Here is a 26,620-nt window from a genome sequence, read left to right on the forward strand (position 1 = left end):
TGGTGAATATACGTGCTGTATGTAATCCTTTCCCAGTGGGTTGCTTTCACATACAGTAGATAAAAGTGCCTTTGTGTTTATATTTTATAGAGAAAATATTTTCTATGCCTAGAGTGTACCTGTAGTATAGATATCTGTACATTTTAGACTGTGTTTCAATTTATTAGCAGCACTGTGACCAAGTGTGTGCTTTATGGAATATCGTTTCCATGCTATGCATGGGGACTATGCACCTTTCAAAGACAGCTTCCCAAGCAAGGGCTGCTGGTGGGTTCCATCCTCACAGACCTGTCTTTGAAGGAACCTCTCCACTCTGGGCCAGGTAAACTGACAAAGTGAAGACTTGCCTCCTAAGCGGCTCTGGCTGGAAGAGGAGAAATCACCTGCTAGCAACGGGCTGGTTTAGATTGGCTAAAGGTCCAGCTGTGTTTGGTCTTGTCGAGGCCCAATTTCTTGGCTCCTGTGCCAGGCTCCAGCGGGCGGCACAGGTCTTAGGAGCCTCCAGGGCAGAGCCTCCAGCGATGAGAAGCCAGGGAGGAGGGCGGGCCGCCGCTGCCGCCGCCGTGGGGACACCGCGCGCCCAGCAGAGGGAAGGCGCTTAGGAGAAAGGTCTGGTTCCCGCAACCCGGGCAGTGCATCAGACTCCGGCTGCTCTTGGAGGTCTATTACACTCACAGGGCGTCCCCCGCCAGGCCTCGGGTGCTCAGGAACAGGCGACTGGACAGGTCCGGATCTCGGCGAGGCAGCCTCCACAGCTCCGGCCAGCAGGGGTCATCTCGTCCTTCGCGGGGGCCCAGCAGCCCTCGGGAGGAGACCAGCGCTGCCGGCGCTGTCGGGCGCTGGAGCTGCTTGGGTCAGCCGGGGCTGCGGGCGCGCAGGGTTTCCTCTCCCTGGACCCTGGAGATGACCGCAGCCGGAACCGCGACGGCCGGGGAATTGGACCAAGGTCTCACAGCCCTCGCTATAGGGCTGGGGCGCTGTGGACTTCAGGCGCGAGTCAGGGAGTGGCCCAGGCGCCCGCGTCGTCCACCAGTGGCCGGCGCGTCTTTGTTTCGGGGCCTCTCCTAAAGTGACAACGGCGAGCACCGCGCAGGGCTGCAGCGCGGAGCGGAGGGCGAAGCTGGGGAGTCCTGCAGCGGCGGGCGCGGGCCACGGCCTCTCTGCGCTAAACCGGCAGCGCAGTCTCGACCCAGGCACACGCAGAAAGGCGGCCGCTCGGACCGAGGCTCGGCATAGGCGCGCTGTGGGATCGGGCCTGCCTTCCACCTCCCTCTGAATTGCACCGGAGCTTTCCGCGCCTACAGGTGCGGTGCGGAGAGGATTGGCGGCTCCAGAGTGCGTTTCCCGCGCGGCCTGGGGCCGAAAACACCTCTCCTGCTTTCCTGGATATAGCGGGGAGGATGGGTAGGGGCTCCGGCCTGGCCGGAACCCCAAGTCCCCGGGGTTTGCTTTGTTCGCGGATGGGGCCAGCGGTCCCTGCTCCGCTCTGGGTCTGAGCCATCGATCGCGCAGGATTTCCGGCTGCATTAGCATCCACAGAACCCAGACTGCCAGACCCATCTCCTGCCCGCTCTATAGCGGCTTAGTGGCTTTAAATACCCAGTTTCATCTGTGCACGTCAGAGTGGAGCAGAATAACTGCGAGAATTACCAGGTCCAAATACAGAACTCATTCGGCGATATAAGATTATACACGCACAACAGCAGAATTGTTGTCTACCTAAATTATCCGGATTATTTCCTACCTTTTCTTGCTCCTCAAAACCCGGCTAGAGACACGGAGTGCTTTGTCTTAAAGTTAGTAGAGTCGATTGTAGTTTGGGGGTTTAAACTGGGCAAATAGTTGCAACATAGAGGAAATCCTCACCCAGATCCAGGGCTCAGCTGCGCCCTAAGTATTTGGATCGCGGTTCCAGCCATGACCTCCTCTTTGGCCAGGAGACCCAGCGATTTGTTTTTCAGTCATAAGGAGGAGGCTAGTGTCTTTCCTTCTCTGGCAACATCCCCAGTGTTTGCGTTGAGTCTTTGGATCTGCAGAGACATCACCCAACTAGGTGTCTTCTCTCTCAAATTGGGAGAGTCTCTGGGAATAAATTTAAAGGCCAGTTATTTGCGGCCTTCCTAAATCCCTCTTTTTCTTTTGCCAGAGATGTCCCTATTGTTGACCCTTCCTGTGAAGACACGTCTTGAGAATCAGATAGTCTTTTGCCTGGGTTCCCTGGAACTCAGACTCCTCCTATCCTCCTTTATTCAGACCCAGGCTCAACCACTAAGCCCCTCCCCCAGCTCATGGCTGCCCAAGCTGCCCGTCTTCGATCGATGCTGCACTCTGTGGGGCATTTATGCGAGCACCCTAAGACTTTGGGTCTCCTTTCTGTCCATACCCCTCAGCTTCACAAGCAGCTAGGACTAGGGTTTTTAAAAATGGTATTTGATCTAAATTTGCTAGTTTCTCTAATTATAGGAATAAAGAAAGGGAGGGAAAGAGAGAAAGGAAGATTTCAGGGCAGGAGGTGTGGCTCAGAGGCTGGACTTGGTGGGGACCCGTCGTATTCCTGAGGGTGGAAGGGGAATTTGCAGGAGACTCCTTTGATGGGAGCCAAACAGATAGAAAAGGTAACTGGGGAGAGAGGAGGGAAGAGGCAAAAGGGAGAGAAAGAGAGAGGGCATTTCTTACAGAAGGTAGGGGTGGTTGTATGTGCAGAGGGCTCATGGGCACATCTGTACTCTACCACTGGCCTGGGCCTGAGCTTACCTCTGGCTTGGCCTGGAGGGGGTCGCTGGCTTCAAAAGGTGGAGCCTATTTTGCTAGTTCCAAGGGGTCTTTAGCCCCCTCTCAACATCTTGCAATACACAAGTTTCATCTCAGAGTGAAGCCACAGGATTAAGATCACAGGGTTGAAGCTCTAAGCCCACCAACCCTGCTCCATCTCAGTCCCTGGATTACTGGTTACTCTTACTGCCCCAGTATCCCAGTACAGACCACCAGTGCCCCTCTCCCAGCTTCTATTTGTCAAGTTCCTGCAGCACAGACCTCCTATTCTGAAGCTGGTTTCAACCTCGTTTAGTCTGCCCACGTTATTTTTATGGCCCCATGACTCCTCAAATCTCCCTCTCCTTCCCCAAGTCTACCACCCCCCAATTTTCTCTCTGCTATAATTGCTTTGTACTGCAGATGGTAGCTCATCAACAGATCTTGGTTGCTTGTATATTTTTGTTGCCCCTGCAACCACTCTTCCTTGATTATTATTATACATTTATTATTTTTATTATTCACCTGAGCTGGAGAAAAAAAAGTGGAGAACAGCTAGGAGGCTGGGACTTCCATTCTTTTGGGGTAGAATTATTGTTTTCAAAAAATCACAATCATAATTCATGTTTTAATTATTATTATTATCAATATTAATATGATGAAGCAACTCTGTACAAGGACTATATAAAGGGAAAACGTGCTAAAGACAGATGTTTGAATAGGAGGGTACACTACAGAGAGCTGGGGAGGCAGGTAGGGGAAGGGCAACTATCCACGGGGACTACACTAGGTACCAGCGACAGACACAGAGAACAAGACAGAGATTGACAGAGAAGCTCACAGAAGTCAAGTTTAAAGCAAACGGAAAGAGAATATTGCATATCTTTGTCCCCTCACTCCTTTTGGAGTGTTCTGGTCTCTCTTCTCTATTAGGCTGGGAATCAGGTTAGTTAGGAATGGTGGAGCTCAAATCCAGCACCCTAGAGCCCAGAGATCACAGGAAGGGCTGCATAAAGGGGGCACAGTGTGTGACTAGGCAAGGTGGGGAGTGCTTCATGCCTAGGACAAGCCCACAGGAGACTGCAGACAGCTGGAATGGTAGTAATTTGGGAGAACTTGTACATGGGTGAAACAAGTATGTGTGGATGGGGAAGTGTCAGGTGACAGATACCCAGTGGGAATGGAGGCATGTGATTGTGTCTCCACTCTGCTGGGCTCTATGGGGACTATAGACACTTCCCTGCCTGCAAGTGCACTAGGGAGACTGGGATGGGCCCAGTGCTGTGCTGTGTGCAGCTGTGTGTATGTGTTTGCCCATGCCTCTGCCTGTACAGAAACTTGAAGCTGTGTGCTGGTGGGAGAGTAAAGAGCTCTGTGGATGGCCTTTGGAGAGCTTGTTAGAGGAGACTCTCCCCATGTGGGAAACACTCCAAGCCAGCAGGCCAGTTTCACACTGTCTAGGCTGCAGTGAACTCCCATCAGTGCCCTGCTTCTCACCCTTCTTGCTCCTGGAAAGGGCGGGACAGCAGATGGGAGGCTGCAGGACTCTTGGGGAGAAGGATAAAAATGAAGTGCAGAAAGGTTGGTGGGTTCTCTCACTGCTTCTCTCCAAAGTCAGCCCAGGATCTACTGGGCTGGGGCTGGGGTCTGAAGAAGTCTGGATGAAAGGCCTTCCCGCTCAGAGAAGCAACTCTCAGACCTCCAGTGGGTTCTAGGACTGTGCCCCTCCCTCTGCTCTGGTCCTTGTGCTGGACGGTAGGCGGAGGCAACCGGTCTGGAGACAAAAGGCAATGTTGGGGGGTGGGCAGGGAAAAGAGAGAAGGGAGTTGGGTGGGGGGCTGGAGCATCCCCCCTCCTTCATTGTCACCAGCCTGGGAAACTGGGGCTGAGTGGGGCCTCAATGGCTGGTAGCCCCTTTAAGGGCGAATTCTCCTCCTGCCTCATAAATTACGCTGGTCCAGCCTCTGGCCGGCCGTGACCATGAACGCCAGCGCCAGCAGGGAAGGGAGAATCAGAGGCCTCAGCTGTGGCTGCCAGAAACTCTCCCGGCCAATCAGTGTGGTGCTCCGAAGCCCCATCTATAGCCTCTTAGACTTTCTTTCTGGAGAGCCAGGTGGGGACCTCTGGGGTGGCTACCGAACCTGAGGCTGTGTCGGCTGGGCTCTCAGGTCCCTGCTTGCTGCACCAGGCCCACAGCTGCCTAGGCGGCGGAAGAGTGGATGGCAGCACATCTGTGAATGGACGTTCACTTGGGGCAGGCAGGGGACTTGGGAGAGGGCTGGGGACCAGGAGACTGTTCTGGCCACCCATCCTAGAGGGAACATGAGGCTGATGGTCCTTGTCCACAGCCCAGCCAGCCAAACGCCCAAGCTTTGGCCCACTGGATGTCCTGGGGAACCCAGACCCAAGCAAACTCTGGGTCTTGCTGATCATTTTCTCACAAACCACCCTTCCTCCTTGGTTCCCCACTTCCTCCAGTCCTGCCAGAGCCACCTGACTCCCTCAGCTCTCTCAGCTGACTCTCCACCCTTCCTCTCTCCTCCCAGCCTCTTCTAATCCCACCAAGTTCAGGGTGCCTTGGTTCCACTGTCCCTGCTCTCTGCTCCTGCAGGCAAAGAGACTTAAGACCATGGAAGGGAAGTAGAGGAAGGGGACATCTGGGCCGAGGCTTCTCCAGATCCTCCGCGGAGGCGCAGCGCCCCAGTCCCGCCTCAGATAAACTAGCCTGGACCACCTCAGCCTTCCTGTCCCTGCCACACTCGGGCAGCTGCGGGCTTTTGCTCTCCCTGGCTAGGTTTCTTCCCTTCTCTCTGGGACCTGGCAGGGTCTTTTAGGGGTGTATGGGAGGGAACCACGAACAAAACAGACAAAGGATGTCCAAAGAGGGCCTGCCAGAGACGACTGGCGTTCTAAGCGGGGACTGTGTTCTAGGCGGCGCCCTCTTTTGCTCTCTGCCAGTGACAGGCTCAGTCTGGGGCTGGTGCTCATGTCCTGCCCCTTAAAAGAAGGAGAGAGCTTGCTCCCTCAACAGAAGTCTTTTCTTTTTCATTCTCCGGTTCTGAAACCAGATCTTGACCTGCTGGTCACTAAGATTCAAGCGGTCTGAGAGTTCCCTCCGGCGCTGGCGTGTGATGAACTCGTTGACCAGAAACTCGCCCTCCAGCTCTGCCAGTTGCAACTTCGAATAGGGCTTGCGCTTCTTCCGAGAGCGGCTGTGGATCGGGTACCAGGGCGCGCCTGGGTGGAGATGAATGGCAGGGGTTGGCCAGAGGATCAAAGGGTGACCAGTCCATTGCCCTAGGCCCTTCCCCAGACCCTTTCACCTTGGCCTTACGCCTGAACTCCAGGCTCTTCCTCTCCCTTCTCCTTGCGGCCAGTCACCTGAATAGCCTTTCCTACCCAGACCCCATCCCCACCCACTTCATTACTCTTTTTTTCCTTTCATTCCTTGCCCTTACCTCCTCAATCCTACCTCCTGCTGCAGAATTCATGACCCTTCTATGTCGGCGTCCCCTCTTTTCTCCCCAGACCTCTTTCCAATTTTCTTCTTCCCTATTTCCTGGTCCCTTCCTCTCACGTCCTTCAGGACTGCATCCCGTATCAGTCAGAATAGACATGGGCGAGTGGCAAAGAGTAAACGTGTCCACTGGCATTTCTTTTGAAATGTAGGTAAAGGGGGCCTGTGGGAAGGTGGAGGGACAGGCGCCTGGGAGAACTAGGGCCGGGCTCTCTGTCCCCACCTTCTCACCCCCAGGCCTGGGGAGTCCTGGTCACGATCTCCCAACTCCCGATTCCCCGCCGCCTCCGGCCCTGGCGGACAAAAAAGGAAATTTCTCTAGTTCCTTTATTGGGATATTTACATGTTTATAGGCTCCCCCCACCCGCACTTCATTTTAAAAGAAGCTCTTCCTCACCACACATTCTGTCACCCCAGGCGGCCCTAACTCAGTCCTGCTCTGCCCGACCTGGTAAGATGTCTGGTTTGAGTCCGCCGCGCGAGTGGCGGGGGTCCTTACCGCTGGCCGAGAGCCCGCCGCCGGGGTTCAACGGCGATACCAAGCTGCCAGGGTCGCCCGCGCCGGCGCCCTTGTTGCCCTCGTTGAGAAGGGACGAACTGGAGTCGGATTCCAGCGACTGGCAGGAGGGTGGGTCGTGCGGAGGTCCCGCGCCGCCGTCCCCACCGCCGCCGCCCGCCGCGTAGTCGTACTTGAAGCCGAGCGCAGGCGGCCCCGACGGCTCCAGCGGGAGCAGCGCTGCCCCGGGCCCGGCTCCTGGGTCGCGCCCGCGCTCCTCGCGCTTCAGGCCCCCGCCGCCACCCTCGGCGCACGGCTCCCGGTAGTAACCCTTGCTGTCCTCCACGCGCGCCAGCTCGCACGTGCGGCCGAAAGGAGGGTTGAGAGACACTGGGCTGCCGAGGTAGGGCTGCGGGTAGCCATTGCACGGCTCCGCCGACGGCCAGGGCAGGGAGCACACGTTGTCGCGGCGTGGGTAGGACAGCGAAGGCAGCCCGGGAAGCTGCGCCCCGGACGCACGGAAGTTGGGGAAGTAGAAGGTGTCTCCCGTGTGGATGTTTACCAGCGGCCCCACAAACCCGGGATTCAGGAGATTATGCTCGCCCATTTCCGCGGGGCCCGACCGGCAGCTTCTACTTTATTGCTATCTGACATTAAACATAGTTAAACCTGCACCGGCCACCCATTGGCCGCCCCGCTCACGTGGGCGCCGCCGCCAGGGGGAGGGGTGGGGACTACCGACTCCCCCCCCCCGACCCCCGCCCCCGCCACCATCCCGCACCAACTCCAACTTCCCCCTTCCCCAGTCCTGGGGCGGGGGGAACAAATGGCGGGAGCAGGTTTATTTGCCGAATTCTGATTTAAAATACACACACACACACACACACACACACACACACACACACACACATATATATATATATACACATAACCTAACGCAGAGAGTAAAGCAATTGCCCAACACGGGGCAAAAGGGAAAAAAACACACCAAAAAATGCCCGCATATATACACCACTATAACCTGCATTTCGCCCCCACCCCAGTATTATCTTATCGCCAACAGCTGGCCAAGCACAGCCCGTCCCTCTTTAATTAGCTTCTTTATTAACTAAAACCGTTGGAATTTACAATATCTCCCCAATAAATTACTATTAGATATTGTGTCATATAAAGTTTACTGGCTGTTTAAGGAGACGGATGAGCCCTTTGGCTCGGGGTTTATTTACAGTAGAGGCGAAGTGGGGGTAAGGACAGGTTTCCCTGCCGTTATCTCTCCCAGCCCCAGCTGCTGCCACACGCTTCTTTATCAGCTCTTTATCCTCAGGAATTTGGAGAGACATTTGGAGTCCTCTTCGCCAAGAAATACTCAAGGATAATTGATAATGCCGGGTTTTCCTCCGGAGCCGGGAGCCATCCAGCCTCACACCTCCACTCACGGTTAGAGGAAAGATGCAGAAGGGAGGCAGAGAATGCAGCAAAAGGAGGTGCCTAGCTCCGCATGGACCTGTCTGCCTGCTCCTGAACATCTGAGGGCTCGACCTACTCTTCCGCTGTCATTTCCGGGACACTGAGAAGCTTCTGGGGGCCTCCTGGAGTCTTTGCAGCCGGAAGCTTTGGACCCCTAACAGGGCTTGACTGGCCTGAGAGGGGCCTAATTCTCACTGCGGAGGAGACACCCGCACCCCATAACCCGCCCAGCCTGCCCCGGGACCATCAGATAGCAGTGCAGAAGCCAGCAGTAGGTTGCCTCCTGAGGGATAATTCTTCAAGGGAAAAAATCCTTGAAGAATTATCTTATTGGGGGTGAAATTATATTTATGGTGCAAACTCAGAAGCTCCCTCCAGAGAAGGCCAGAAGCCAACGTTGGCCATTGGTGAGATAATCAACATCTGCAAAACCACAATCAGATCTCAACTAGGTCCACAGAATACAGCCAAGCGTATTAAAAAGGAAGGCAAAATAAAACTCCCCCAAACCAGATGTATCCTTTCGGGGTCTAACAGAGAAAACACTATTTCCACGTGATTATTTCGAGCTGCTAACCAATGCACGCCTTAAGTAGTACAGGGTTGGGTAAACAGTTTAGTGAACGTCTAAATACGAAAAAATACCAGAATATTGAAAGAAAATTGGAGACAGAGAGCCGGAAAGAATGCGAAAGAGACCCATTTAGGTCAAAGTTAAATATCAGAGAAAGCTTGAGAATAAGCCTAAGCTACCAAGCAGACCGAAGCAGAGAAGATTCTCTTTTTTTCCTCTCCCTCCCCTCTCTCCTCTGCAGGACGCAGCAAAGAGAAACGCAGATTCTTTGAATTCCACCGCTCCCCGGGCGATTTCTTATCCCAAACGTAGCTGCTCACTCCGACAGAAATGTGTCCCCGCGGGCGCCGCCCTGCCCGAAGCAATACGAAGCTCGCAACTCGGCGCCTGCCCCTCGCCCCGCTTGGCCGGTTCCCATTCCCCGCCCCTGCTCTCCTAGCTGCCCGGCCTGGCCCGGCCCCTCCTGCCCCCAGAAGCCAGCCCCGCATTAGGCTGGTACCCAGGGCAAGCGGTGGGCTGCAAATCGAAGCGGTCACCTTCAGTTAGAGCCGGTGGCGCCAAGGAATGAGCAGGAGATTCAGCCTGGATTGGCCTTTTTGTGTCTAATTGACAAGGAGCCGCGAGGCTGCGGAGAGAAGCATCCCTCCGCTGCAAATTCCATGTCACAACATCTCTAACATCTTATTTTTCCTTTTCAAGCTGCATTGATGAGTGCCACTGAAATTCTAGTTTTTTAAAAACATTTTATTTGGTGGTTATTTTTGGTCATAAAAATAAACAGGGTGTGACTTTAATATTGCTGCTGATTTCAATTAGAACACTGTGCCGGCAGCGAGGTTTCTGCCCAGGCTCTCCAGGCCTCTGCACTCAGACGCTATTGTTGGTGTGAGGGATGCCGAGCTTGGGCTATGCCCAATAATCACTAGCCTTTGTGGGGTAGAGTATTCTCCCTATTCTCTTTTCCCTTTCCAGATAACTCCAATCTCCTAGAAGGGGGACCCCAGGTGGAAGGTCTCAGCCTCTTCCCATTCCCTGCACCCCAGCAGGCAAATCCCAGGCCTGGAGCTCTGCTCGCTGCCCTCCAGGGCCAGGCCGCTGAGCTGGAGGAGCAGCGGCCACAGGGCGGCGGATGCAACGCAGGAGAAATGAAGATTGGGTGAAGACTTCCTTCTTCCAGACACGCATTTCTCCTAGCCTGATTTAGCCCCACCAAAGCGGGCCATTTCCCCCAGGTTTTGGATTCAAAGAGGCACTCACAAACCCCTCTTCCTTCCGTGCAGCTGACCCCGATTCCTCTCAGGGAGAGCTGCCGACAACCACTAGCAAAATTCGCATCCCCAGTGTCCTGCTCCCCGAGACCCACTGTGAACCTAGGGGTTTTCAGGACCCTGGCAAGGACCCAAGCAATCTAAGCGTCCAGCCTTCCGGTGCACCACCGAGGCTCTGTTTGCAGTTGAGGAACCCCGCGACACACGCAGCTCAGGCACCCGTTTTTTAACCGGGCTTGGACAAAAACGCCGCTCCCAACCTGGGTCCCCGGGGCCGGCAGGAGGCTCGGGTGAAACGCTTCAAATCTAAATCCAGTCTCAGCGAGAACTGCTCGCTGGGAGCAGGCTGGGGCTAGGTTAGAAGACTGGGAGGAACTCGCAGCCCAAGGCGTTGGGCAGCCGTGTACAGCCAGGCTTAACCCGCCGGCACTTCGCTGACCACACACAAAACTATAGGTGGTCGGGCCGAGGCAGCCGAACCGTGGAGCGATTGGTGCGAACTCTCCCACACATTTATCAAATCACAAGGCTAGAGCGGTGGCCTGCCTTCTGGCCCCTGAGCCACTGGTTCCCGCCGCAGCTGGCCGAGCTCAACTAAGCCTCGCTCATTAACTCGGGGGTTAATTAAAGCTGAAGGCAAGGATGCGGTCCAAGGCTTTCCTTGAAGACCAAGGCAGCCTGCTCGTCCGCCAGCTGGTTGCCCTGCTGCCTCTCTCACACCTTCTCTGTGCCTCCATCCCTCCCGCATCTTAGCGGCCTCCACTGCGGCTGAGCCAGGCGAAAGGAGTTAATTATAAAATCTACGCCGATTCTGGTGACAGAGGCAACGCGGCTGCTGGCGGGTTAGGCCGCGGGGAGTCAGCTGTGAGCTACTGTATTCTGGCTCCTCCGCCGACCCAGGGTCGGTGATGATACCGCGCAGTGCTGCCTTCTCCCTGGTCTGTCCAGAGACCGCAGTGGCCCAGTTCAAGGTCACTGTCTAGTGTGCAGAAAGCGGTTCTGCCTCGTATGCAAATTAGGCCGGGCCTCAGCCCTAGAAGGGGTGTGAGCTGAGGTTTGGCCGGCGGAGAGAAGGGAAGACGAAAGAGGGGCTGAGTGGGAGGGCCTGGGCCCCCGCCCAACCCTGCAGTCCTCCCTATCTTGCCCTTTTGGGGCAACTTGGGCTTGGGACCTGACTTTTGCAGAGTTCAAACAAGGCTGGGAGGTTGAGGAGGGAGATCAGTCTCCTATGTCATGGCCTCCAGGCTTCTTCAGGGATTGGAGCCCAACTGTCTCCCAGCCCTCCCTGCGGGTGCCCGGGAGGTAAGGAGCAGATTGGGAAATCCCTTTTCCAGGTACTGCCTTCTAGGGATTTGCAGCCTGGAGGAGAGGGGCCTGTAGGAAGGCTAGGTGATGGAGCCCAGTCAGGATTTTAGGCTCAGGCAAATAGCCTGGGGCCAACGGAGCCCCTACCTCCTCCAATTCTCCTGAGGCTCCTCTAGTCCTCTGTTACCAGAAGATCCCAGCCCGATCACCTCTCAGAAAATGCGGGGGAGGTGAGAGCCCCCAGGCAAGGACATCTAGAAAACCGTATCTCCACTCCAACCTGAGCATCCCTAAATGGACCACCTTCCCCCGTTTTGTCTGTTCCTTTGGTGGTGCGCTAACAGTTAAATAGGGCCGCAGCTCTGACATTTTTCCCCTCCACCAGCAGAGGATCTCCTCCACCTAGTGAATTACTGAGTGTCAGGCAAGGTGTGGGAACCAAGTTAAAAAAAAAATTGCATCAAATGCCACACCCACAGCCACTTGCAACGCAACGGAGAGATGTCTCCACCGACCTCTATCTAAGCTGGGTCGGGGTGAGGACTACTCCGTGTGCCCTTGTCCCTCGGCCTCCTTTTCTGGCTCTGACACTGTCCACTGGCCAGGCCTAGCTCTGAGGAGGAGCTGAGATCTGCTTAGGGTCTGCTCAGCACCCATACACAACTGCTTTCCAAACCCGGGACCCCAGTTCCAGGCAGAGGAGGGGGGCCGAGCAGGTTGGGGTGGGAGCAACCGGCCCGGGAGGCGGGTGGGGTGGGGAATGGACTATCAAACCCGGGGCTCCCTGCGCTGGGTAAGCGAGGACAGAACCGAGGGTTCCACTTACCTTTGGAGACAGAAGAGGTTCAGAAGGGTGAAGGACAGGAGTTCTCAGCCTCTAGAAGCCTTCTGGATTCCCCCACCCCAAGGCCGCGCGCCGGCCTCGCCAAGGTATCAGAGGAGGGCGGGGCGGGGGGGAGGTGGAGAAAGCGGCCAGCGGCAGGCGCGCGGGAGCGGAGTTGCCAGAGCATCTCTGGAGAGGCCGCCTTTTATGGGCGTTATTAGCGCCCTTGTCTAGACTGGAGACGACACCTCCTCTGTGTGTAAACAGAGGCGGCGGGCTCCGGCGGGAAGGGGGACGGCGCGTCAAGGGGGCAAGCAGCCCTCCCCTTCGCTGGCCACCGGAAGATCAAGGCCTTTTCCACCCTCCCCCCTCCTCTGTGCTCCCTGTGATGTCAAGGTCAGAAAGACCTAGTCACGGTCAAGGCTAAAAGAGGAAGCGCCTGGTTGGTTGTGAAAAGGCTCTGGCCCCCTCCTCCTCCTCCCAGAAGCCCCTGGCTCCCCAGGGCCCCTCAATTCTCCACCAGTGCAGGTCTAGATACACATCTGCCTGAACCACTCTTGGAGTTTCCTTGGGGGTGGGCTCCAATACCATCCAAGACCCATCCAGGCAGATCCTAGGGTGGGGAGTTCTCTTTTGAACAGACGGAGCCACTGAGGGGGCTGCCTGCTGCATGGACCCCAGCTCCAATGGGAAGGCTGTTCAGAGAGCTAGCGGCTGCCCCAGGGGCCTGCCCCTTCCTGGCACCCACACTGGCCTGCTGTCCCCACACTGCTGACCCAGCCGCCTGTGGATCAACCCCAGGAGCAGATGGTTTCAGGAGCAGACTGTCATGGAGGGATCTGCAGAAAGAACTGCTGTGCTTGTTCTCTCAGGTGGGTTTGGGCTGTGGGGCTGCTGGCTGAAAGGCCTGTTCTGGTGGGCCTAGGTCTGGAGACTAAGATGTGGGTGGGGAAGGGTTTTTCCCCCAAGCTCAGCAAAGGACCTCACTAAGCCCTCTCTGGCAGCCCCAGAGAGTGACCACCAGATGGAGAGTCCTGTGAGGCCCTAGGCTGTCTGGGCCTCCCAGCTCTGGCCTAGGGAGATAGGGGGAGTGGGAGTGCCATCAGATTATGAGAAAGATAGCAGGAATCTCAGTCCCTCTGTGTGTCTGTGTTTCCACACAGAGGTTTCCCCAGCTCTTCAGATCACCCTGTACCCCTAGTACCTCGTATTTGCCTTCACATTCGGTCTTACTTTTAACACAAACACTAGGAGACTGGCCTTGGAGAGAAAGACACATCAGAAATGCGAGTAAGAGGTGAACTACCTCGTAGAGTCCGCAAAGGCTATGCCAATTCTTGGGAGAAGGAAAGGTAAGAAATCAACACAATCACCATATTGTGTTGAAGAAGAAATCCTTATTCAGGGAAAGAATAATACATCTTCCCAATGTGCCTCCTCAAAACACATGCTCACACACACTCACAGTGTTTGCTTACTCTTATGGGAAAGTCATTTTCAAATAAATTCAGGCATGATACTCCTCCAAAATAAATCTGGGTGTATTTAATGCACCGCATGAGGGCTTACAGGTGCTCAGAGGAACTACAGTCCTTGTCAGGCTTACCAGTGTCTGGATGCACCAGTAGTGACAGCCTGCACAGACCTTCCTCTTCTCTGGCGACATCAGCTCCTTGCAACCTCCACCCCCCACCCACTACTGGGGCTCAAGAGATCCTCTTACCTCAGCCTTTACAGACACTTACCACCATGCCAGGCTAAGTTTTTCTATTTTTGGTAGAGACAGGGTTTCACCATGTTGTCCAGGCTGGTCTTGAATTCTTGAGCTCAAGCGATCCACCTGCTTCAGCTTCCCAAAATGTTGCGATTACAGGCATGAGCCACCGTGCCTGGCTCCTCTTCTTTTTTTCGTTATTCCCTTCTGGGGCCTTAGAGTGGTTCCTCAGTGTGGGATAACTACCTCATATGATTATGTGTGGGCTTGTGTGCAGAAGCGGAGGGATTCCTCGGTGTGCAGAAGCAGAGGGATTCCTCGGAGAACTCCAGACTTCTCTTTGATCACAGAGTCCCCAGTTTCCAGTTTGCCTACAGCTGTGCTTGGGACTACCCAAAGCAGTCAGAAAGAATGGGGTCATAGTAAGGGAGCCCTAGGCCTCTTGTCCACTCAGTTTTTTCTTTGTTTGTTTCTGACCAAACACACACACTCAGTCTCCAACTCCTTTCGTCTCAGGGGAAACCCAGGAATTTTGGGAGAGAGGTTGGGGCGGTGGGTGGAGAGAAAAAGGAGAGATGGAATTAAGAATGAACCTTATTCCTGGAAATTCACCTATTCTCCCTCAAATCTCCACTGCCCTGCGTGCAGCTCTCTGGTAGTTAACGTAAAGTTGAGACCCAGAAGAACGGCACTGGCAGCCACATCAGTAGCAGAACCTCCACAGAGGGCAAATTCTTCAGGCTCTTTGTTTCTCAGACTCCGTGTGTGTGTGTGTGTGTGTGTGTGTGTGCGTGCGTGCGCGCGCGCGTGCTCACATGGGTTTAATCTCTAGGAACATTTATTTAAATCAAAATTTTAAAGTGTCAGCCCCATCAGGTAAAGGGAGAATGAAGAACTCTGATTTCCAACCTGATATCTCCAGTGTTTCTGCGTCTCAGGAGAGGAAAAATATTATATATAAATAAAAATTGCTGCAGTAAAGATTTAATCTGAGATAACATTGTTTTAGGCTATATTGCTTTTAAAAAGTCTCTTAACCTGACAACTTAACGATCTCATTAACTCTGCCAGATAGGGAGATAGGCACTGACACGACAAGGAAAACAAATTAGTGGCAGCATCTACACAGTCTCCTCGCTGCCTGGAAGACTGAGGATCCCAGGAATGCTAGAGAGTAAAAGTAGTGTTGGTTTAGCAGACTGGGAGCCAAAGGGATCCTAGCAGCTCAGCCTCTCTGCATAGGTTAACTGGGGGAAAGAAGAGAGTGCAGCCAGGAAAAGCTGAGCTTGAAGCTCCCCTGGCAGGCTGTGCTGACCCCATCCCAGCCCCACCTCCGGTCCTGAACTAGCTGAATGTATTTGGGGCCCTCTGGGGGCAATAGGGCACCGGGAGCTGAAGGTTAGTTTCGCACTGCCACCAGCCACCACCACGTTTACCTCACCTAGTTCCCAGTGGGGATGCCACTTTCTCAGTACCCAGAACCAGAGCTGAGCCCCAATTATTAACTGAAGTGGCCACTGGTGTGTTTTTATCACTCACCTGCTTCCAGGCCTTTCAGGCGCTGATTACATCTTTCCTTCCTCAACATACACTCATCCGAGTTGGGCATCAGGATGGGAAATTTTCTCCTATCTAGATGGTATAGATAACTTAAAGACTTAAGTGGAGCAAAACAAGGGTTTGGAATCTACTCAGCTGGGAGTGATGTGTATACTCTTCCACCTGATATATTCTGGCCAAGTCAGGGCATGCTAGACTGTCCTGAGGAGCCAGTGGACAGAAAAGATTTCAGAAAGAATCTGAGCAATAAAATCAAGGCAAAAAAAGATATTTTATTTTAAAAACATGTTTGTGGGTTTTTTTCCTTTTTGCATTCAGTACATTGTCATTCAGACATCACAATACTATATACAGATACATAACATTTAAAAAAAAGAGCCTATTTCTGATGAACATTTCAAAAGAACACTGTTTTGTAATGCACCAGTAGGAAGGGAAGAGGCAAAGGGCCCCCACAGCACCAAGGTGGGCTTTGAGGAGGACAATGTTAGGCAGCATCTACATTTAGCTAATTGAGGGCCAGATATTCTTGCCTTCTGCACTAGACCCTCTAGCTTTCCTCTGGAAGTCAGTAAAAGTGAAAGTGTGAGGAGTCCCTCCTGGGCTAGTGCCTTGAGGAAAGGGACTTTGTTGAGGAACTGACTCTCCCTCTCCTTGGAAGAGATGTTTATCCTCAGAAAAAAAGTTCTGCTTCTGTGCCTAGCCTAATCCCCAACCTTACCACCTAGAGAGAGAAAGAGAGAGGAGAGAGAAGCCCTATTTAGCAGCGTGGCTGGAGTCTTTGTCCTCCGTTGATTTCCACATGTTGACTGAGAGAGCAGAACAGGGGAGCCCGTGGGGCAAAGGCAGCCCCGATCCAGCTCGAAGAAATGCAGTTTCTTAGTTGGGATGGGAGGTAAGGGGCTGTGCTGATTCCAGCTTTTACTGAAACATCCGTACTCCAATCACGCTGCCAGATCCCTAATAATTATCATGAATATTAACACGACTTTTAAAATATGCACAGAAAATCTTTACTGGGAAATCTTGCTTAAGGAGTGCGAGAGGGAGGGACAGGGAAGGAAAATATGAGCTGGCCAGATCCTGCACCGAAGCTGCAGGGAGGGTCCTCTACCAGCCTGGTCATAGGATGAGGCAAGAATTGGGGCCATTTGGGATTCCCCAACCCTGCTTTGGTTGGTATGATTGGGCTCTCCGCTGCCACTGGACTTTCTGGCAGGGTGAGCATAAGGAGGAGTACAGGCCGCCAGCCTTCCTCCCATGGCCCACCCGGACCCATTTCCAAAGCCGCTGAAGTCGGGTGAGTTTCCTCTGGCTGGGGTTGGAGGCTGGGGATGGAATAGGGAGTTGGGGACGGCCTAGCTCGGCCTTGGAGCCTCTGCCTCCGGGCAGCGCGGTTCTTCTTTCTCGTTAACATTAAATACTCTTCTGCACCCGCGCAGCGTCTTTCCTTGGGTTCGGTTATGGTACAAAGCGGTGACATAAATAGATGGGGCAAGCAGCGGGTGGGTGGTCAGGTGGAATGGAGATGAGGCGCTTTCGATTTGCTGACCACTTTCTTCTCTTTGACCCGCCGGTTCTGGAACCAGATGGTTACCTGGCGCTCAGAGAGGTTCGTGGTGGCGGAGATGCGCCGGCGCTTCTCTTTGGTGATGAACTTGCTAGCCGCGTATTCCTTCTCTAGCTCCTTCAGCTGTACCTTAGTGTAGGGCACGCGTTTCTTGCGCCCGCGCCGGTAGCTGCTCACCTCGGGCTGCAGGGGAACCACGTCTGCGGGAAGTTAAGGAAAGAGGGAAGAAGTGAGGCGCGCAGCTGGGCTGGGCTAGGAGACCCGAGGCTGCCTAGGCACAGAGTTCTGGCAGGGGCTCACCGGGGCCAGAGGATTGCTCTGCATAGTGAAGCCCCTTAATGGTTTTCATTTCTGTTATTTTAGCAAGACCACAACTAGGGTGAGACCACTGGGCTCGAAGTTTAAGGGAGGGGGCGCCAAAAACTCAGTAATCAAGACGATATTCGAAAGCAATGTTTAAAAAAGCAAAACAATACAAAAACATTCATGATGAACAAAATATCAATTAAAAAAATAAACATGGGATCAGTATTACCGATTTTCCCTTTTGTTTCAGGCCTCAATATGGCTCTGCACAGCACTCAATATTAGGATCCTTGTCTGATTAGAGGGGGCCCTCCAAATTCCAGCCTGGCCTGCCATGCTTGCAGAATTTCAGATATTCAGAAAAATCCCTCCTTCCTGCAGTTAGGTCATTTGGGTGCTTATTAGTTTATATTCTGCCCCATTGTCAGAGGAAGGCGTTCTGTTATATGTTTCAGGGACATATATGGTGCAGCAGGCAGGGGGTCAGCTTCAGTGGGCCCAGACTACCAGATGGCTTTTCCTGCCTTGAGACACTGGCCCTACGCTAGGGATGTGAAGCATAGATAGAAGTGTTCAGGTGAAGCCAGCCTGCTTGGAGGTCCACACTGTAGGAATTGGGGTCCATTCTAGGAATTGAGGTCCAATGTTGTGAATCACTTAACAACACTCAAGGTGGGAGGTCCTGATCCTGAGATATAGGGAATCAGGTGTCCCCGGAAGTAGGGGTTCCACACGCAGTCTCACCAAATCGCGGCAAATTCTATTCCAACCCCCTTCCCTCTCCATTCCTTCACAGTTGAAGGAAACTGTCTACATCCCAAACGCCAACTATAATCCTAAACCCTAGCCAATACCTGTCATCCAAGCCACTACCACCAGTTCAGTTTCTTCAGGCTCCGAGAATTTCACAAAAACTGCAACTAATATATAACACTTAGAACTTCATTTTCTACTCCACCCTCATCCCTGTCAATAAAGGTCATAGCAACACTTTCAAGGGGAAGTGGGGGAGCTAGGGAGATTATCTGGATAGCTCAGCCCTCATTTTTTTTTCCTATGAATTATCAGACTTCTTCAGGTGAAAGCTAATGGGGAGGACTGAATATTTGGGTTTCCCCTTCATTCTTACAGCCTTTTGAAACTATAGACACAACCCAGAGGGAGGACACAAATTTCTTCCTCAAATGTTTGTTCCCATCCCACCCCCCCAAAACACTTTTCCTGTACCCATCCCTATTGGGTCTGCTTTCTTTCAGAGTATCTATACACAATGGGAAAGTAGTGGTCACAGTGAGATGCAGAGGAAGAGAAAATGTTCAGGAAGAAAATGAGAGACAGGGGGTCCAATGGCCTCATTTGACTGTCTTCTGGTGACAATTTCTCAGGCATTTTTGGTCCAATGTTGGACCTGGCATTTTTCTCTGCCTCTGTGTGAATAAACCAAGATTTAAAAAAAAAAATCTGGAAAACAAAATAACTTTATTTGAATAGTACGGATCCTTTAGGTTAAAAAGGATTTGTTTTTGAACAAGACCTTTGTTTTTAAATCTCTCAGTTATTAAATTTGTTTTACTCTTATAGATGTAACCATGATTTGGGAAATTGATGATTTGTGGACAAGAATACAATGAAGAGGGTAAGTAGTGATACCATGAATTTGTAGTGGTTGTTTTTAAATCCTCAGAACATTTTTTCAGGCTTACTTTGTTAAATCCATTTTATAAGGTCAGGAATCTGAGGCTCAGAGTGGGTAAAATAACTTAAATGGCAGAACCAGATTTTAAAGCCAGACTTTCTGACTCTTAAAATGATACAGTAAGTTTTTAAAATGGAAATAGGCCATCTGGTACAATCTAGCTTTAAAACACCTCCTTTCCCCTGGAGAGCAAAGTAGGGTAAAGGTAGGGTTTCCTTTCTGAATTACCCAGATAATTGTCCTTAATTTTTTACTTCACTTTCTTTAAACTCTCACAATGACCTATCCAATTTTGGTTTCCTAAACTCTAGCTCCAAATTTCCAGTGAGATTTAATCAACCTTAAAAAAAAATGTTTAAAAAGTAGACAACTGGTTTAAACTGGTTATTTTTCTCTACAGGATAACAGGATTGATTTAGCCAATTTGTCCTGGATCAGACCAACTGTAGGTTGTTTCAGCCTCCTGGGGAAATAACTCCAGTCTTACCTTCTCAAATAAGCCCCCTTTCTTTGTCTGCTGCCTTATCTGGAAAGGAAGTGGTATGCAGAGATGTAGAAACATCTGGTAGCTTAGACCTCGAGATGTATGTACACTGCCTAAAGTGAGTGGGACTTACTTATTAGTTTTACAATCAGCCCTTCCCTAGTCTCCCTCCAGATCACATACACAAATGACTTCATACCTGGGAACCTAATAGACACCTTGGAGGAGCAAATAAAAATCATATCAATGCTCAGCTATGGCTTTCTCTTTGGGCTTGGGGACCCCTGTGAACAGCTTCCCACAGCCCACCCGCTCTTGACCACCCACCCCTTATGAGTGAGCTCTGGGCTCTGAAGAGCACCTTGTCCAGCTAGAAATCTAGTTTGCTACTCTTCCCAACCCAAATCCAAAGGCTTGTCAGTACGGACTTCTAGTATGGCTCAAAGAGCCCACTGTTTCTTTCTCCCTCTTTCTCCTGAACCCCATCTCTCTTTTTCTCCCTTTCTGATTCTCTCCTGGAATTTCTGCCTCTTAAAAAAAAAAGTCTATGCTCACCACAGGGAGGAAGAAAAAAAAAACATAACAATAAAGCAAGGGTCTGTATAATTGGGAGAAGGAAGAAGCCACAACACATCTTGGCCCTAATTATCTGGATCTTGCTGAACAATTGCCTCCATCTCCCACACCAGCCCAGACTGCCACAGATGAGGTTTCTCAGAGCCAGAGGCACTGAAGAGAGACAGCAGTGTTTATACCTACATGTTGCCGAACAAACCACAATTGCATAGACAGAGTTATCTTGAAATCTCACTACTTCTAAAAGATCTCTGAGTGGGTAGAAAGATGGAGGGTGTCTGAAGATAATTTCTTGCTCGTCTGCCTGCCTCTTGCCTGTACCTCTGCACTCACTGAGATACATCAGCCCAATTCTATTTCCACACGGGGATTGTGGGAGCACATATCTGCTGAGGCATGCTGGGTTTTATATCCATTTCCATGCCATAATTTGCAAGTGTATTAAATCTCAATTGGGCTGTATTTTTTATTTCAAAGATATTTTTCTCTAGGAGGCTGTGATCAAAAATGTATTTATTTTTAGTAGAGGCGTGTTTTTTTTTTTTTTTCTGGGAATCTTTGAGATGTTTATTTTGTTCAAAGATTTCTCAGCTTCTCTCCAATCCTTCACCCCTACTCCACATCACATGCCTACACAGAACGGCTCCTTCTCTTCTACCTCTTCTCTGTAAACCCATTGCCCATTGTTCTGGGTCTGTGCCCCCAGCCACAGTGGGTTTGGTGGGCACTTGCTCCCTTACCCCTTCACCCCTTGGCATGGCCCATTGGCTCCCCTGCCCCAGGAATTCCTGATGGACCCAAATATCCTAAGAAGCTTCGTGTTTTGGTGAGATAGAGAATTAAAGGGCCATCTCCCTAAAAATACATTGCTGTATCATGAACATGTGAATTGCCTATCTTTTAAAAATGTATTATTGTATATTACATATTAGGTAGTTAATAAAATAAATCACATTATATAAAAATATTATAGCCAATGCAGGGTAGATGATGCATAATAAAATTGTACCATCCTTAATTCTGGTAATCAGAAGTCAGGGTGCCTAGTGTAGGTCATACCCTGGTACTGAGTGTGTCATACTAAGTATTTAATAATATTTCATAATATTCACAAGAATGTTATTTGCTACACTCTCTAACATCATTCAGTAATTTTTTTTTACCACCTACCTCTAATTCCAATCCCGGATGCAGAGGAATTTCAGACCCGCCCTTAGGAGGTCTCCAGGTCTATGCTTTCCAAGGAAAACATCCCTGAGCTTGGCATGTGGAGCTGGCAGGGAAGCTGGCCAGTGTCGGAAGACATCTGTGGCTGCCCAGGACCCCCACCCCAAACATCTCTGTAGGCATCAGAAGGAAGAAAGCTCTCCCACCGAGCTCTGCTTACAGGGAGAACAGACTCAAATGCTGGACTCCTTAGACCGAATCCTGATTTCTCAGCACAAGGCAGGATCCAAAGCTCTTGATGTGGTTTTGGGAAACCTGGGACTGGTCTTTCCCCCACGGAGAGTGGTGGGACTTGCAGGATCCTTTCTCTCTTCAATTGGAGACGGAACAAGAGGGGAATGAATTCTCCCTTCCCATACTTAGCCAGACAAGACCAGCGGGTCCCCAGCCTGGGCCTGGACCCCAGATGCCCCTGAACAGGTCTTCCTCTTCCATGTCTCATCCCCACGCCCCTCTTTCTGTGTTTGGAGCACCAATAACTAACTCTCTTAACCACATTTGGGGGAGTTGGCAGTGGAAATGTCTGTAGGTTTGAGCTCAATATACCAGAGGGGCAAGGAAAATTTTACATCGCTGGGGAGGGATTCGAGCCTCCTCTCCATTCCCTCTCCAGAGATTTTGGATTTTCTCTTCTCTCAACAGTCAGGAAATTCATGGCCAGAATTTTTAAATAAGTCAAGAAAGGAAAAAAAGAAATTCCACGTTTCTGTAGACCCCAGCAAATTAGTCCCCTATTTTAAAAATACTGTCTAGTGCCTGAACTATCCTGCAAATTCAAAGAAAGTGGGGGTTCTTATCCCCCGCCCCCCAGTTATTCGGTGGGTTGGGGGTTTTGTCCTGGATTCTAAGGCACTATAGGCCCACTCTGCCTCCATCCCTGGCCGGAAGCGGGATTAGGGGCCAGGAGCCCGGCAGGAGGCTGGAGCCGGCGAGGGGAGGCGGAGGCGAGCTACTGAACTGAGCAGGGCCCGCGGCCCGGCGTTTGGGCGCCTGTGATTGCTTCATTCTCTGACGGGCAGCTACAGAGAACGTGTCGGAGCAGATTTCTTCCCCGGCGCATTCCTCAGTGCAGCTCGCCCGGCCGGCTCCTTAGGCAGCCCAGCCGAGCGGGCGCGCCGGGGCCAGACGGCGGGGGTGGCTGGGGCGCGGAACCCCGCGGCAGGCAGGGCAGGGAGGAGTCCCCGGCGGCGGCGGCGCTCGGGTCCCTTCCTTACCTGGGAAGGGAGACTTCCAGAGGTGGGCGGACTGCGACTGCTCCTTGGAGCAGTACACCTGACTGTCCCAGCCATTGGAGAGAGCCCAGTGCTGGTAGCCTTCGACGGGGATGAGCGCGTCGTGTCGCGGCTCCGGGTGCCCGCTGATCCCGGGCACCACCGACACGTCCAGGTAGCCGGGCATCGCCTGGTACGAGCTGGCGAAGCTGGGGTAGAAGGCGAACTCCTTGGCCCTGGAGGACAGGTCGTCACCGGGCAGGGCGCCAGACGGCTCCGGGTATTTATCACCCGGGTGGTAGGCGCAAGGCTTCTGCTGCAGGTTCACGTTGTGCGACAGGCGGCAGCCGTAGTAGCTGCCCCCGAAGGGGTAGCCGTAGCCCAGGGTGGCGCTGGACGAGGTGGGGGGCGCGGGCGGCGGGGCACACTGGCGCGCCGCCTCGGGGGCCGGGATGTCCGTGTAGACGGCGCCCTGAGGGGCGCCCAGGGGAGCCGGCGGGCGGCCCAGCACGGGGTGCGAAAGCAGATCGCGGCAGTGGCTGGCCGGGCAGCTGCTGCCCAGACCATCCATGCTCGGGGCTTTGCCGGGGCTCGCTCCGCTGCAGCCGCCCCCCGCTCCGCCCGCGCCGCCGCCTCCTCCTCCGCCGCCGCCGCTGCCGCTCTCCGCCGCGCTGTCCTCATAGACGTACATAAGGCTCTCCGGCCAGCGTGGATGCAGGAGCAGCGAAGTCGTCATGACATGATCTGCTGGAGCTTTTTAAAAACTCCACTTGCCAGAGGCAGCGAGCTAGGGAGACACCTCGCTCCTGTTTCCCCTCCCCCATCCCTCCCCCCTTTTCTCTCCACCCCTCCCCTCCTCCTGGTGCTTCCACCTCCCTCCCTACATTCCATCTACGCATGCGGAGATACTTCATTAAGAAATCCGCCGACTCCCGCCCTCCACCCCTGAGCACCCCTCCCGCGCCCACGTGACGCGCTCTGCGCACGTGATGCCCCTGCCAGGTCTCCTGGGGTTCCCTCCCCTCGAGGTGGGGCGGGGCGAAAAGAAAAAGGTCTCTGATGGTTGGATCAGGTCTCTGATGATTGAGCTAAAGGAGGCGTGAGCTGGGAAATTTAAAGGGACAGGGAGACGCCCCCCTGGCAGGCCCCGAGAGAAAAAAGGAGGAGGGGGGCGATGCTGAATTTGGCCGACGCAAAGGGGTCGGGGAGGAGAGGGCTGTAACTGGGCGCCTCTCCCTAGGCAAAGGATGTGCACGAGGGAGACAGACCCCTACCCCCAAACCGATCACTATGACTGCCCAAGTCTCTGGATTGGGGCTTGAAGCTAGGGGTGGGAAAGAAACCAGATTTTAAAAAATAATAAATGAAGATAATAGAAAACAGGCAGAAGCGCTCCGGCCCTGGCAGCTCCCCTCTGCTAGCGGATGGAAAGAACCCGATGCCGCGTAGCAAGCCTTTGATGCCGGGATTGTGTTTCCAGTTCCTACCTTCAGCCACTGTACCCAAAATCCCAGATGTCTGAAAAGGACTCTCTCATTTACTTCGCTGGGTTTTCCTCGAGCGGAGAGGGGTGTGACAGCCCCCAAATACAGAATTCATCACCTGGGGCAGGGATTGTGAAGCGATGGAATACACTCAGCAATAAATGGAGAATGAATAAAAGGAGGGAAATAAAAGCCGTAGAATAGACTGATATTTCAATATGCAATAGAAATAAAAATCTCAGAGTGAGATTTTTTCAAAGAAATTCGGGGGGGTGGCTGCAAGATTCAGCCTGGGAAAGCTAAAAGCCCTGGATGCGAAGGAGAGGGTGCTCTCTTGTATAGGTATACAAAAGAAAACACGGAAAATCGGGGAGATTCAGCGCTACCCCTTTGGAGGACCTCTCTCTGGCGCTACTCTGGGGGACCCTGCAGAGCCCACCTCTGCCCTCAGTGGCCTGATTTGAGCCACCGCGACACAGTCCCCCGTTGAATATCCTTACTGCAGCTCCCATGGCTTTCTTAGGTCACTCTCTCTTTTAGTGAGGAGTAGTTTCATGATCTAAAACTGACCCCTACTTCAAACGAAAAATTAACACCAACTTACTGATTCTTCAAAAGCTCTCCCTTCTTTCCTCCCAATCTCCCAACTTGTCAGGAACCTCGATAGAGTCGCCCCATTCTGGGGGAGCATCTCCGTGGAACTGAGCCAAATTCCCTTTCAGCACAGCACCTTCCTGAGAAATCGCAACGAAGAGAGGAAAAACAAGAGGGGCTGCAGCATTTCCCTGTTTCCTGCCTCTGCCACAGGTTTTAAATGCTGAGTGCTCGGGTGCAGCCAACGCACAGGCCATGGCCACACAGTAGCCCCTCGCTCAGCCGGACCTACTGCACCCTTCAAACCCGAGAGCAAATGGACAGGTCTGCAGAGACCCCTTTGGGCCATCTCCCTCCTCCTTCTGGGGAGAAGGTGGTGTTTGACGGTTGAGAGCACCCAGACATCGGTGAGTTAGGATAGTAATTCTTATCTTTGTGATGTTCATCCAGAAGGGTCAGCTCGGAGTTCAGAAAGCAGGCTGCAGGCTGGGCTGGCAGTAGGAATTAAAATACAACAGAAAGAGGGTTGAGACATAAGAAGACCAGCTCCAGTGTGTATTGAGGGCAATGACGGAGGGGTGAGGAGAGATGAGCCCAGTGGAAAACAGGGTCTTGCTGGGAGCCGGCTCTGCTAGAAAACTGCTTATCCTGCCGCTGGAGTCCAAGGTCAAGGTAAAACAAGGAGAGCAAGCAGGGCCTGGCCAAGTCTAGACTGGTCGTGTGACCTTGGCCCCCTTGCCTAAGGCCTGGCTGGTGGGGGTGGGTGAGTGGGGAGGTCTGCCTTTTTCCAGCCGCGGGTAGGAGAGGTGGTACCCAGATCCTGGACTCCCCTTCTGCGAAGCGGAAGAACTGGGGCGCTGTGGACAGGGTTCTGCGAGGCTGCCAGGAGAAACAAAGGGCCTGAAATGCCCAGCCCATTCTTGGGGCTCCCTTCCCGATAGACCCGTCTGCCGCGGGCCAGGACTCAAAAGACAGGTCCCCAGCCTTTGGGAGTAGGAACCAGAGCGGCGTGAAGGATCTGGGTGCAGGGCGGCCAAGCAATAAATAAAATTAATAGTATGTTCTTTTCCAGGTTTATATAAGGGCATTAACTATCCCTATTGCAATGAGATATAGATTTAATTAACCCGGCAACTTTACAATTCCATTTATTAGGAGTACTATGCGGCCAAAATTTAGTGGCGAGAAGAAAGAAAGGGAAACATAGTCCTCTTCCTCAAGAAGACCAGTCGAAGATGTAGGCCCCCAAAGCAACTTGGAGGAGTGGGAAGGCTAGAGGGGAAGTTCGGGCTCAGGGCGCTAAAAGTGACTGGGGAAGTCCGCGTGCTCTGAACAATTCCCCCTTCTTTCACTTGGTTCCCCAAGACCTTTCGCGCCTGCAAACGCGGTCTCCAAGTCTGGGGCGCGCCGGGATCAGGGAGGGAGGCGCCGATGCCAGAGCCTGCAGGCGGGCGGTGGAAAGTAAAACCTTGTTGATTAATTAACTTTAAGCCTAGGGTCGCTTCTCACCCCCACCCCCGAAAAAAATGTGGATCTCGCTGAGACACAAATAAAATCAAATTAAACACTCCAGGAGAATATGCACCACTGGAAACGTAGTAATTACATCTCCAAGGCAGTTTCGCCCTAGAAAGCCTTTCTGGGGCCTGGCGCTGAAACCCTCAGCTGTGGCGCTCACTCGGGATCGCCCGGCTGGGCTTCGGGGATGAGACAGTGGGATTTGACTGTGGATGAAGTTTAGACAAAAATCCAGCTGCTGGTACGGGGAAAAAGATGGAGCATTTAATTATAAGGAAGGAAAATGGAAAACGGCCCATCAGCCTCGCCGGTAAGCTCTGGCTCTGCTCCGGGCTGCTTTTTCAAAAGGACTTCTGCAACGGCGGAGCGGCAGGAGCCACTCTGCCCTCAGCTATTGCCCATGAACCGAGCTCTCAGCTAAGTTCAATTCCGAATTTTTTTCTTTTAAATGCTCCAACACAGAAAGGAGATATTTAATG

At 52.7% G+C, this 26,620-nt stretch overlaps 2 protein-coding genes across 2 annotated transcripts; both read right to left on the reverse strand.

The window, feature by feature from the left end:
* Nucleotides 1-3,371: 3,371 nt before the first annotated feature.
* HOXC12 (homeobox C12) lies at nucleotides 3,372-7,392 on the reverse strand. Its single transcript, XM_032286236.1, has 2 exons — nucleotides 6,768-7,392; nucleotides 3,372-5,988 (listed from the first exon to the last, which is right to left on the reverse strand). Exons 1-2 carry the CDS (start codon nucleotides 7,369-7,371, stop codon nucleotides 5,750-5,752), a joined length of 843 nt encoding a protein of 280 aa, XP_032142127.1. The 5' UTR covers nucleotides 7,372-7,392; the 3' UTR covers nucleotides 3,372-5,749.
* Nucleotides 7,393-15,727: 8,335 nt separating this feature from the next.
* HOXC13 (homeobox C13) lies at nucleotides 15,728-23,395 on the reverse strand. The gene is made up of 2 exons (XM_032286251.1): nucleotides 22,549-23,395; nucleotides 15,728-17,245 (listed from the first exon to the last, which is right to left on the reverse strand). Exons 1-2 carry the CDS (start codon nucleotides 23,279-23,281, stop codon nucleotides 16,989-16,991), a joined length of 990 nt encoding a protein of 329 aa, XP_032142142.1. The 5' UTR covers nucleotides 23,282-23,395; the 3' UTR covers nucleotides 15,728-16,988.
* Between the last annotated feature and the right edge of the window lie 3,225 nt (nucleotides 23,396-26,620).

The sequence above is a fragment of the Sapajus apella genome, unplaced genomic scaffold (assembly GCF_009761245.1).
Source record: "Sapajus apella isolate SASKATOON/1434 unplaced genomic scaffold, GSC_monkey_1.0 scaffold2, whole genome shotgun sequence".
Lineage (NCBI taxonomy): Eukaryota > Metazoa > Chordata > Mammalia > Primates > Cebidae > Sapajus > Sapajus apella.

Coding starts and splice junctions, on each gene's coding strand:
- HOXC12 (XM_032286236.1), bottom strand. CDS start 7,371: ATGGGCGAGCATAATCTCCTGAATCCCGGGTTTGTGGGGCCGCTGGTA. Junction 5,989..6,767: donor CGGCGGGCTCTCGGCCAGCG/GTAAGGACCCCC, acceptor ATCTCCACCCAG/GCGCGCCCTGGTACCCGATC.
- HOXC13 (XM_032286251.1), bottom strand. CDS start 23,281: ATGACGACTTCGCTGCTCCTGCATCCACGCTGGCCGGAGAGCCTTATG. Junction 17,246..22,548: donor CTGGAAGTCTCCCTTCCCAG/GTAAGGAAGGGA, acceptor AACTTCCCGCAG/ACGTGGTTCCCCTGCAGCCC.